The 12,281-nt window shown below is 54.5% G+C and overlaps 1 protein-coding gene across 2 annotated transcripts; it reads right to left on the bottom strand.

Moving 5' to 3' along the window:
- Positions 1-612: 612 nt before the first annotated feature.
- On the bottom strand, positions 613-11,932 carry GAL3ST3 (galactose-3-O-sulfotransferase 3). Of its 2 annotated transcripts, XM_055415488.2 has the most exons (3): positions 11,763-11,932; positions 8,006-8,239; positions 613-2,239 (listed from the first exon to the last, which is right to left on the bottom strand). In XM_055415488.2, exons 2-3 carry the CDS (start codon positions 8,125-8,127, stop codon positions 1,078-1,080), a joined length of 1,284 nt encoding a protein of 427 aa, XP_055271463.1. In that variant the 5' UTR covers positions 8,128-8,239; positions 11,763-11,932; the 3' UTR covers positions 613-1,077. The 2 variants fall into 2 exon arrangements, with proteins under 2 accessions (XP_055271463.1, XP_055271464.1); XM_055415489.2 differs by lacking the exons at positions 8,006-8,239; positions 11,763-11,932 and adding an exon at positions 5,746-5,871.
- Between the last annotated feature and the right edge of the window lie 349 nt (positions 11,933-12,281).

The following is a 12,281-nucleotide window of genomic DNA, read 5'->3' as shown; positions in this document are numbered from 1 at the left end:
TTGAGCAAACTCCTGAGACAGTGGAGGACACAGGAGCCTGGTGTGTCGCAGTCCATGGGGTCGCGAAGAGCCAGACAGGACTTAGCGACTGAACAACAACAATCTCTTGAGAGACTTCTCCGGTCTTTAATCTCGCCACAGGTGGTCTTCTCTGGAGTGAAGAACGCTGATACCTGCCATTTATTGGAGCTTTTAATTCTGTGAAGAGCGCAAAAGATACTGTTATGTGTATCCCTTGAGGTGGAACCAGGACCCTGCCCCAAGGCTGCTGCTCCTCTCTTGTCTCTGCATCCTCTACCTTGTTTGAAGAGCAACTGTTCAAATCTGCCCTTTGGAACTCAGGGAAGGTCACGGAGGAGGCTGGAGTCTGCTGCTTACAAACAAGAAAACAGGAGACATGGAAAGGCTTTTATATCCAGGAGCCCCACAAGATCCTGCTCGGTTTCACTGGGTCCCCATTCTCATGGTAACAGCCACATCAATTCTTAGGCATCTGCCTCATCCTCAAAAAGGGGGGAATTGGCTTTTAATGACTGACATACAACATGCACATTTTAAAATATTTTATTTAAAAAAGGAAAACCAAACAAACAAAAAGCCCACCCCAAGAACTTTTGGTTCTGGGGGTCTGGGAGCAGCTTAGGTCTGTTAGGAGGGTGGAACCTGGAAGACAGACAGTGTGGGGGCCTCTGACCCCTGGCAGGAAGAGCAAGAGCCCGGGAGGCTGACAGACAGAGTCGACCTTCCCAGAGCTCAGCCCCTCTCTCGGACGTGGACTCATCCACTTAGAAAAGATAGGTGGGGGGGTCCTCGATCCCCTAAGAAGGCAGGGTGGGCAGTTCTGAATGGGCCTCAAATCTCTTGGCAAAGCCACCAACCAATTGGGACAAAGGAGAGAGTGGCCCGGGGTTCGATCAGGCCTACACCTCCCTGGGAGGTGGGCTCAAACGGGGAGATGCACCCCCACTTACTGCCGCAGCCCCTCTCGGGAGAAAAGGCCCTGCTGCGGTGGGACCCGGAGGCAGCCCTAGGAAAGACCCCGGTGGGCAGGTCAGGGGCCAGAGTGCCACCCGGAGCTCAGTGGCCTGGGCGCAGCGCCCGAATGGGCCGAGGAGGAGGGTTGTCTAGGACCGGTTCGGGCCGGAGACGCATGCCGCCTCGGCGCTTCTGCTTGCGGAGCAGGTAGCTGGAGTACTGAACCTCGGGCATGGCCAGCTTGAGGCAGGCCTCGGTGGCTGGACCGGCGTGGCCGCTGGGCAGGTCGTAGCCCATGATGTCCACCTTGCGGCTGGGCTGCCACGGCTGCAGCTGCTTGGTGCGGATCTGCGCCGCGGGCCGCAGCACCGGCTCGTCGCCAAAGCAACGCCGCAGCAGGCGCTCCCGGGCCTCGCGCAGCTCGCGCGCCTCGCGCTCCACGCAGGCGCGGCCGGCACTCGCCACGCGGCGCCAGAAGGTGGCGTTGAAGTGGTCGTAGAGGCCGGCGTCGAGCGCGTTCCAGGCGCGCGCTGCCCGCGCGAGCGCCGCGGGGATGGCGGCGAGGCGCGAGCTGGCGGCGCGCGCGTTGAGCCTGGCGTAGAGCACGTCGTCCAGGTCCCAGGCCAGCAGGCGCCGCAGCAGCACGAGCGACTCGTCGAAGTACTCGGCGATCATGACGAGCGAGAAGACCTCCTCCACCTGGCGGATGAGGCCCGCCAGGTAGGCGGCGTCGTCGCGGGGGCTGCGCTCGTTGTCGCCGCCCAGGTCGTAGGCCAGGGTGTTGTGCGCGAACATGGCGAAGTGCTCGCCCGCGCGGTAGTAGGCCTCGGGCGCGCGCAGGAAGGCCTCGAGCGACGCGTTGGGCACGCGCCGGAAGGCGGGGCAGTACTGGTTGTAGTAGCTGAAGAGCGACTCGAACATGGCGGCCGGCTCGCGCAGGATGGTGACGTAGACGGTGCCGGGCGGCATGAGGCGCTGCAGCTCCGCGCGGTCGAAGCGCAGGTGGCTGGCCAGCACGTGCGGCGGCCGCGTGGCCGGGTGCACGAAGTGCGCCGAGAAGTTACGCGGGTAGCAGAACTGGTGCTCGCAGCTCGGGTGCGGCAGGGCCACCGTCAGGTTGTGGCGCTCGGCGAAACGGAACAGGATGTTCTGCACCGTCGTGCCCGCAGTCTTGTGCGTCTTCAGAAAGGCCACGGTCATGTGCTTGGGGCGCGGCGGAGAGTCCTGCAGAGGCGGGCAGCTCAGAGGGAACAGCTTGGGGTACCTGCAGGGTCCGGGGTGTGGAGGGAGGAAGGTGTGAGAAGGGTGCCGCTTGACCCGGCCTCTCCCCAAGGATGCTGGGGATGGGCCCAGGGCTTTACCCACCAAACAGTACACAGACGTATGGTACGGGCATCTAAGATGACCACCCCCAGGGAGTCCCTGTGAGACAGGAAGGCCAAGGGTCTCCAAACGGCGGAAATAGGCTGTAAGTGTCAAACTTTTTTTTTTTTAATCTCTCTAGTGTCTGCCTACAATGTGGGAGACCGGGGTTCGATCCCTGGGTCAGGAAGCTCCCTTGGAGAAGAAAATGGCAACTCACTCCAGTATTCTTGCCTGGAAAATCCCATGGACGGAGGAGCCTGGTAGGCTATAATCCATGGGGTCACAAAGAGTTGGACAGGACTGAACTTCACTTTCACTTTAAGTAGCAGGAGGAAACAAACTAGTGTTATACTTTTTCCCCTTCTCTATACAAAGTTAAAAAGAGGTTTCTCTTAAAATACTGTGTTGCCAAAATGACACCTGGTTCCACGTGAACTTAACGTTTCTCAAATCTTGAGCTAATCAATGCATTTTTTAATGGAAATGTTTGTCTTAAGCTATGTTAACGTACTATGCATTTACCCTAGACTCTATCTTCAAGTTGGTGCTGCCTAAAAGCTCAGATTTAGGCTCAGAACCGACTTGACAAACCAGTATGTTATACTCAGACATTGTTCTGCTAATCTATGTAAATGAAATTATTGTTTTTCCAGTAGTCATGTATGGATGTAAGAGTTGGACTATAAAGAAAGCTTCAGTCAGTTCAGTTCAGTCGTTCAGTCGTGCCCGACTCTTTGGGACACCATGAATCACAGCACGCCAGGCCTCCCTGTCCATCACCAACTCCCGGAGTTCACTCAAACTCATGTCCACAGAGTCGGTGATGCCATCCAGCCATCTCATTCTCTGTCGTCCCCGTCTCCTCCCACCCCCAATCTCTCCCAGCATCAGACTCTTTTCCAGTGAGTCAACTCGTCGGATGAGGTGGCCAAAGTATTGGAGCTTCAGCCTCAGCATCAGTCCTTCCAATGAACACCCAGGATTGATCTCCTTTAGAATGGACTGGTTGGCTCTCCTTGCAGTCCAAGGGACTCTCAAGAGTCTTTTCCAGCACCACAGTTCAAAAGCATCAATTCTTCGGCGATCAGCTTTCTTCACAGTCCAACTCTCACATCCATACATGACCACTGGAAAAACCATAGCCTTGACTAGACGGACCTTTGTTGGCAAAGTAATGTCTCTGCTTTTTAATATGCTATCTAGATTGGTCATAACTTTCCTTCCAAGGAGTAAGCGTCTTTTAATTTCCTGACTGCAGTCAGCATCTGCAGTGATTTTGGAGCCCCCCAAAATAAAATCAGCCACTGTTTCCACTGTTTCCCCATCTATTTCCCATGAAGTGACGGGATCAGATGCCGTGATCTTCGTTTTCTGAATGTTGAGCTTCAAGCCAAACTTTTCACTCTCCTTTCACTTTCATCAAGAGGCCTTTGAGTTCCTCTTCACTTTCTGCCATAAGGGTGGTGTCATCTGCATATCTGAGGTTATTGATATTTCTCCTGGCAATCTTGATTCCAGCTTGTGCTTCTTCCAGCCCAGCGTTCCTCATGTTGTACTCTGCATATAAATTAAATAAGCAGGGTGACAATATACAACCTTGACATACTCCTTTTCCTATTTGGAACCAGTCTGTTGTTCCATGTCCAGTTCTAACTGTTGCTTCCTGACCTGCATACAGGTATCTCAAGAGGCAGGTCAGGTGATCTGGTATTCCCATCTCTTTCAGAATGTTCCACAGTTTATTGTGATCCACACAGTCAAAGGCTTTGGCATAGTCAATGAGGCTTAGCGCTGAAGAATTGATGCTTTTGAACTGTGGTGTTGGGAGAAGACTCTCTAGAGTCCCTTGGACTCCTAGGAGGTCCAACCAGTCCATCCTAAAGGAGATCAGAGGTGTTCATTGGAAGGACAGTTGCAGAAGCTGAAACTCCAATATTTTGGCCACCTGATGCAAAGAACTGACTGGAAAAGACCCTGATGCTGGGGAAGATTGAGGGCAGGAGGAGAAGAGGACTACTGAGAATGAGATGGTTGGATAGTATCACTGAATCGGTGGACATGAGTTTGGGTGAACTCCGGGAGTTGGTGATGGACAGGGAGGCCTGGCATGTTGGAGTTCATGGGTTTGCAGAGAGTCGGACACGACTGAACTGAACTGAACCTGCCTTTCTACAAGATTCAAATCAATCGTTTTATGGCCCTGGATGACTAGCCTGGTGCCAAGATTATCTCAAAATACATCTTGTGGGTGAGGGGCCTGGTGCCATTCTCTGATTTTTGAGACATTCCTTTCTTTCTTTAACAGACTGCTAGTAACTATATAACATCTAGCTAAAGACTGCTGCTGCTGCTAAGTCACTTCAGTCGTTTCCGACTCTGTGTGACCCCATAGACGGAAGCCCACCAGGCTCCCCTATCCCTGGGATTCTCCAGGCAAGAACACTGGAGTGGGTTGCCATTTCCCTCTCCAATGCGTGAAAGTGAAGTCGCTCAGTCGTGTCCGACCCTTAGCGACCCCATGGACTGCAGCCTACCAGGCTCCTCCATCCATGGGAGTTTCCAGGCAAGAGTACTGGAGTCGGTTGCCATTGCCTTCTCCGATTGACGCCTCTAAGGAGTTAGAATAGGGCAGAAATGGTGGGATTGTGAGATTACATTATAAAAAGATTGTGGCACTGTCTTGGTATCGTTCTCTCACTCTCTCTAGGGTAACTCATGCAGGGGGCGAGGTACCAGGTGGGAACAGTCAGTCCCCAAGGAATGAGATCCTCAGTCTGTCATCAACCTGCTTGAAGAGCTGAAGCCTCCCCCAGCAACCACATACAGGAGCTTGTAAGGGGAGCCCTTCCAACCAGGGCTTCAGATTAAACCACCTGCTCCAACCACCAGCTTCACTCTGTGAAAGGCCTTGAACCAGAGGCATCCAGCTAGGGCAAGCCTGAATTCCTGACCCACAGGAGTGAGATAATAAATGTTTGATGTTTTCAGCCTCTTAAGTTTTGTGCTATTTGGTTACCCATAAAAAATTATACAAGGACAGGGATTCCCCTACTGGTCCAGTGGTTAAGAATCTGCCTGCCAATGCAGGGGGCACAGGTTCGATCCCTGGTCTGGGAAGATCCCACATGCTGCTAAGCTGCTAAGCCCCTGTGCCACAACTACCAGGCCTGCGCTTGAGAGCCCACGAGCCACAACTACTGAAGCCCGCACACCTGGAGCCCGTGTTCTGCAACTAGAGAAGCCACTTCAACGAGAAGCCTGCGCACTGCAACTGGAGAAAGCCTGTGTGCAGCACAGAGGCCCAGCACAGCCAGACAAACCCTGAGTGTTTGAAAAAAGCAAAATAATTCAAGGACAAAGACTCTTGGGGACCCTTGAGGAATTCCACTTTACAGGTGTACAAACCGAAGAACAGGAGGAGGAACATCATTTCTATAAGTCCAGCAACTCAGATAAAATCGCCAAATCCTCTTGCTGGCTGTTGTCTTTCTCATTTTTACTCTTTCCACTGGCTCTTCATTTCACTGGAAAAGACCCTGATGCTGGGAAGGACTGAGGGCAGGAGAAGGCAACAGAGGATGAGATGGTTGGATAGTGTCACCAACTCAATGGACATGAATTTGAGCAAACTATGGGAGACAGTGAAGGACAGGGAAGCCTGGTGTGCTGTACCATGGGGTCGCAAAGAGTTGGACACGACTTAGCGACTGAAGAACAACAACAGGCTCCTCAAATTGTAGATGAGTGGCAGGGCCTCTGAAGCAACCAGTTGTTGTATGATTCCATCAAGTCCTCTGGAACCTCATTCATTCATTCAGGTAGTAGTTTTTTGTTTGTTTGTTTAAGCATCTACTAATTTACTATGTGCTAGGAACTGTCTGGGTTCCAGAAATATAATAGTATAAAAAACATAATCCTATCCTTCATGAAACTTTGATTTCTGTTTCCTTGTTCCTGAAACAAGGTGACCTTACTGGGTGACCTGTAAATTCACTCCAGACTTTGAGTCATTCTCCTGTTTCTTTTCTACCATCCTAAGCATCAGGCAACAAGGGCAACTCTAAGCAGCCTTGAGGATGCCAGTGAGATTACCTTTCTGGTTTGGGTTCAGGATGTCTACACAGATACTCCATAAGACCAGAAAAGCATCTGGCAGGAGGGAGTGGGCCCATTCACACTGTTCTCATGGATGACCATGTCGAGAATGGCAAACAGGTCCTGAAGGGGGCGCAGGGATTTATTTGGTTCACGCAGTGAGCCAGCAGCAGGGTCTGGGCTCCTATTCATCATCACATTGTATCCTGTATCAGGGTGACTGGCAGAGTCACACATAGTGTCATTGTCATTTTCTAGATGAGCAGATGGGCTCAGAGAAGTAAGGAGACTTTCCCAGAATAACAGTAGTGTGAAGTTGTTTGCAGTTCTCTGGGGAGTGCATGGCTGAAGTACACTGACTCCATCACAGGCCCGCAGCCCTACACGCTCCCTTTTCTGTGTAACTGCGGTTTAGCCTACTCATAAGAAGTGCACTCAAGCCAGGTAAATTCCCTGTCAGACTTTATCCTTGCCTTCATCCTATGTGAAAACTGCAAGACTGCCTTTTGCTGATGCAGACAGTTAATGGCCGCAAAACCCCCAACCCCCCACTCCGGGGTGGAGGACACCACCGCCTTTCTGTCCATGAGGGTGTGCTCCTGAGTAGTCACATTCTGTTTTTAGCTTTTGCCCCTTTAAATCTCCCTGTACCCCTTTCAATGCCACTGAGAATGTCTCTGGATCCTTCATCTACTGGATCCTTCCTGCCTGTATGTAACTTACCCATAGTAAAGTTCTTAAGTGCAGTTTATATGGAGTTACCCACTTCTGTTTTTGTTCTTAAAGTTCTTTTTCACTTCGGTGGATATTCAACCTCTCTGCCTCCCATCCACCAGGTACTCAGAAGTGATGGCGAGGGAAAGACTCGGGCTGGAATAGAATCTCAGCTTACACACTCAGGGCTTTCCTGACAGCTCAGTTGGTAAAGAATCCGCCTGCAATGCATGAGACTCCAGTTTGATTCCTGGGTCGGAAAGATCCGCTGGAGAAGGGATAGCATTCTATTCCCACTCTAGTATTCTTGGGCTTCCCTTGTGGCTCAGCTGGTAAAATATCCGCCTGCAATATGGGAGACCTGGGTTCGATCCCTGGGTTGGGAAGATGCCCTGGAGAAGGGAAAGGCTACCCACTCCAGTATTCTGCTGCTGCTGCTGCTAAGTCGCTTCAGTCGTGTCCGACTCTGTGCGACCCCATAGACGGCAGCCCACCAGGCTCCCCCATCCCTGGGATTCTCCAGGCAAGAACTGGCCTGGAGAAATCCACGGACTATAGTCCATGGGGTCGCAAAGTGCTGGACACAACTTAAAGACTTGCACGTCCACATCTATTAACACACAACACTTTCAGTGAAGTCCTTCCCAGGAAGGTTGTGTGGATCTAAAAAGAATGTATGGAAAGCGCTCTGAGAACACAGGAAAGAGCAAAGCCCAGCAGAAAATGGACTCTTCTGTCAGCTTTAAGGAACGAGAAGGGAGGAGTAGGAGAGCTCCCATCCGCTAACCGGGCAGCTGAGCTCTGGAGGAAGGCAACTCCCGGGCCCCGCCCCCTCTCCGAGACCCCGCCCCCTTACCAGCTGAGCTGCGCCCCCTGGTGGATGAGGAGGCTTAAGGTGCTGCATCCTAGCACCAGCAGCAGGATTTTCCTACGGCTCATCTTGGTGGCTTGCTGCAGGCGCTGGAGAATGGGCGGCATGATGGGGTACCCACCCCTGGATCAGCCAGGGCCTCACTATCCAGGGCTCCCTTCGCCGGCACTCATGGGGGCTCCTGGGGCTCCGGTAGCAGGGCCAGTGTTCCTGTGAGGCCTGGCAGGAGAAGGAGGAAAACAGGTTTGTAGCGGGCAGAGGAGATGGGCGCCGAGCCCCAACAGGACTGCTGCAAACGAGAGCTCCGAAGGGTGGGGTGCGCAGAGAGGCCGGGGAAGATCAGATTCCTACCTCCTGTTACCATGACCCTATCTCCACGGTGTTCCAGATAACTCAGTCTTGGGTGGAATTACAGGCTCTGGGGTCTGGCCAGCCCTTCAGGCTATAGCCACTCCCTCCCTTGAGCCAGGTCTCTGCTCCTCTGCCTGCCCCTAATTCATCTTTGTCTCGTGGCCATTTATGTCTGTCTTAGCACCAGCACCTGGCTTAGCACAGAAGTCTCAGTTCAGGGTTTCCTCTCCTACAGGACTCTGCCTGACTGCTGCTTCAGCCAGGGGTTAGTCTTGACTCCCCAGACACTGAGCTCCTCAGAAACACTGACCAGGCCTTCACCTTCTTGAGTCTCTGATATGAGGAAGAGGCTTACTATACTATTATACGACTGCACACTTAATTCCATCTAGTCCTCACTGCAGCCCTAACATAAGTGCCCCCATTTTACAGACAAGGATACTGAGGCTCTAAGGGCTGGTGTCACTTATTTGGCTCGCACAGCTGGTATTAGCAGGATCTGCATTCTGATCTGCTTGCCGATACTTCCAGCTCCAGAGTCCACGCCCTCAGACAGCATGTGTGCTGCCTCCACAGAGAACTGATTTCCCCTCCCTGCCCCGGACTCTGCAGCTCTGCATACCTCTGACCCACGAGGGAAAGAAAGGAAGGACTTGAGATCCTGGAACCCTCTCTGAATTCCATCCCCAGACACCTGAAACCCTGGCTGCCTCGTTGGCTGATGGCAGTGAGAGGTGCCTGGCCAAGGAAGAGGGTGGCCGCCTGGGAGTTGGGAGGGGAATACAGGGGGGTTCCTGCTCATTGCCCTACAGAGACTCTCCAGGGTAGGGTGGGCCTCCATCCCAGCTGAGCAGCAGGAGCGAGAGGCAGGAGGAGGGCCTGGTGTCTGGCCAGTCACCTGGCCCCGCATGGATGTGCTAGCTCAAGGGCACCCTGACCCTTGGCAGCTTCTGTGGAAAGTCAGCTTCAGTGGCAATGCCTGTCCCCCAGTGAGGGTGAGGGTCTCTATCTCAGGGCCCTCTGTCTCCAGTTTCGGGTTTGGTTTCCTCCTCACATGCACCCCTCTCCAAAGGGAAGGGGGAGCCTGGAACCTTCTGGGCATGTGCATGTGTGTGGAACTAGGACACCTCAGTCTCAGGAGGGTTGAAGTAATGTGAAAACTCTTTGACCATGACCTTCCCCTGGGCTTGGCTTCCAGTCCTTCTCCTTTAGCACCCCCTTCCCCCAATTAATCCTGGATTACATTGAAACCTATTGGGGTGTAAAGATGTTCTGGTTATGCCTTTCCCTTCTCTCCAGGCCCCCTCACCTGGTTTCCTCCACCTGCCTGCAGACAGAGTTAATCCTCCTGGAGCCCAGGGATGTGAAGCACCCAGCCACAGAGGGCAACCAAGGGCGCAGCAGAGAAAGCCTAAGATCCCCGTCTTCAAGGATTGTTGGGGTGGAGGAGGGCTGGTGCTGCCCATGTGAGGTGCCAGCACGAGGGAGTCAGAGCCCTCTCAGGACACACACCTTCTCCCCTGTCACTTATCCTGCCGAGAGGACTTGGTGACCAGACAGAAGTTTCTCACTGGGGCCACATGGAGGACCACCAATTCCTATCTTTGCTCAACTCACTGAAACCAGCTTTTTTTTTTTGGCAATAGAAATTACACAAATGGTTCATTTACTAAAACAGTAGGAAAAGGTGAAGAAACATACATTAAAGTACATACACTCAGGAGCTAAAAATCCAAGATTACATACATTCTAAGTTGCTGAAACCAATCTGTTTTTCAGAGACTCCAGGTCAGCCCAGGAGGTCAAGCCTGGGCACAGCTACAGTGGGACTTTGCCTGGGAGATGCTTCGACCAGGTCATAGGGAGAAAGGTGATGGGGTGCTTGGTGGTGCCCTCCATCCCCCTCCCTGCCATGGCCTAGCCCTGGGGAGCCAGCCAGTCTGAGGCCTGCCAGGTACAGGGTTTCATCCGCGTAAGAACTCCCTGGATGCCAGTCCTCCAAGGTAGGCAGCAGCTTCTGCATGTTCCCCGTCCATGACTGGAGGCTCGCTGCCTTCAGATACAGCCTGGTTTGTTTCTGAGCAGGCTCGGCTGTTTCAAAAGTTCTTTCTGGGACAGCTGGACTCAGCCTACCGCTGGTCGCGCCCTCCTCGGCTTGTCCCCTTCCACCTTCCACACTCAGGGTTGCTCCTGCTGCCCTGCTAGGCCATAGGAACCCTGTAAGTTTTTTCTCCATGACAGACCTTCAGGTATTTAAAAGCAGTAACCCTGTCTCCTCTGGGTGGGCACTCAGCCAGTCTAAACATTCCAGGTCCCGAGAGAGGGTGCTGCTTGGACACAGGAGGAGGGCACCCCTTCACTTGGCAAGTTCACGCCGCGCACGGGGTCAGGCCACTGGCACCCAGGAAGGGGGCCACCTGGGGCTCTCAGTTTCCCTGGGTAACCCCTAGGTCAAGGGGGTGGGTGGCAGCCTGCTGGGATCAGAACTGAGAGCAAGGGCCCTGGCTCCTGCCTCTCACACGTGTCAGACTTCTCCCAGCCTCGCCGATGAGTTTCCCTCAGTCGTGTCCCAGACAAGTCAGGGTGCCCGGGCTCGTGAGAAAATCAGTGCTAATTTTAGTCAGAACAATCTACCGCAGGCTGCCGCCTGGTTTTGCAAATTGCTTTCCTTTCTCCAGGGAACCAAAGGAGAAATGGCTTAGCTGGCCGAAGCTTTGAAAACTGGTCTGTCTGCCCACCCACTCCCACACAAGCCCTCTGCTCGCTCCCTGGGGGCTCTAGGGCTGAGATGGGTGCCCTTGGAGGAAGAGGGCGCCCTGACCCCCACCACCTGGACCTGACCCTCGGGTGACCTGGAGACTGCCTCCTTACTGAGGATGGCACCGCCGGGTCAAGAGGGCAATTGGCCCCTGCAGTGAGGAGGAAGGGGCTGAGAGGGCAGAGAGGGCGGCACGCTAGCGGCCCAGGAGGTGAAATGTCTTTCCAGCTCCCTCTTTTCCTTCCTTTCTTCCCACCAGCCTTCGCCAGATCACCCCCGCCCCCCAGTCCCCTCTGCCTGTCATCCATGCCCACCTTCTCCCTGCCTCTGATTTCCCTTCATGCTCCTCTGTCCATCACTGGCCCCCCACCCTCCCAGCCCCCATTCCCTCAATTGCATGCCAACCTCCCCCAGGGATCGGGTCACTGGGATCTGGTCCCCAATAAGGGATAGGCCAGCGTCGCGCTCTCACCCATTCCTCTCCTACTCTGCCGGGGGCCAAGAGCCCCCCTCCCTCCTCCTGCTCTTCAGGCGCCGGCCCCCAAGACACTCTCCCGCCCCAGCCGGCATCCCTCATTCAGGTCCGGTCCACCTCCGCCCCTCCAGCCCCAGGCCGGCCGCTGCAGTACTCACGCTGACCGGACTCTGCCTGGACCCGCGTGGAGGGGGGTGGCCGCTCTCTCCCCAGACCTTGCGGCGAAATCCGCTGAGGGTCCGAGGGCGCTGGGGGGCCCAGCGCGCAGAGTGCTGGTCGCTCGCTGGCCTCTCCGCGCTTGGATGGGATCAGGTGGCAGCGTCGGCCCAGCTCCGCGGCTCTTGGCTCAGCCCGCTGCCCGCCCCCCATCGCACACCGGAGGCGGAGGCGGGGCGGGGGCGGGGGCCGGCGAGCGGGGAGGGGGAGGGGCGGAGGGGGCCGGTGGGGGGGGTGCCGCCCGCGAGACTCACTCCCAGGGGCGTCTTCCAATGCGGGCATCTTGCCTGGGCAATCTGGCAGAGTCTGGAAGCCAGAGTGGTCAGCTGCTTGCCCTCCCTCTACGGAAGGGGAAACTAAGGCCTGGAAGGTGTCCGGGCATTCCAGGGCCCCACCGGTCATCCTTGGCAGGTCGGTCCTAGGGGAATTAGAGACACAGGTACATGCACAAGTCCCCACAT

Source organism: Moschus berezovskii, chromosome 25, assembly GCF_049115385.1.
Source record: "Moschus berezovskii isolate FMDL1 chromosome 25, NW_MosBer_1.0, whole genome shotgun sequence".
NCBI lineage: Eukaryota > Metazoa > Chordata > Mammalia > Artiodactyla > Moschidae > Moschus > Moschus berezovskii.
Note: the sequence above shows the minus strand (reverse complement) of the source record. Positions and strands in the feature narration are given on the sequence as shown.

Coding starts and splice junctions, on each gene's coding strand:
- GAL3ST3 (XM_055415488.2), bottom strand. CDS start 8,127: ATGCCGCCCATTCTCCAGCGCCTGCAGCAAGCCACCAAGATGAGCCGT. Junction 2,240..8,005: donor CAGGGGGCGCAGCTCAGCTG/GTAAGGGGGCGG, acceptor CGGACCCTGCAG/GTACCCCAAGCTGTTCCCTC.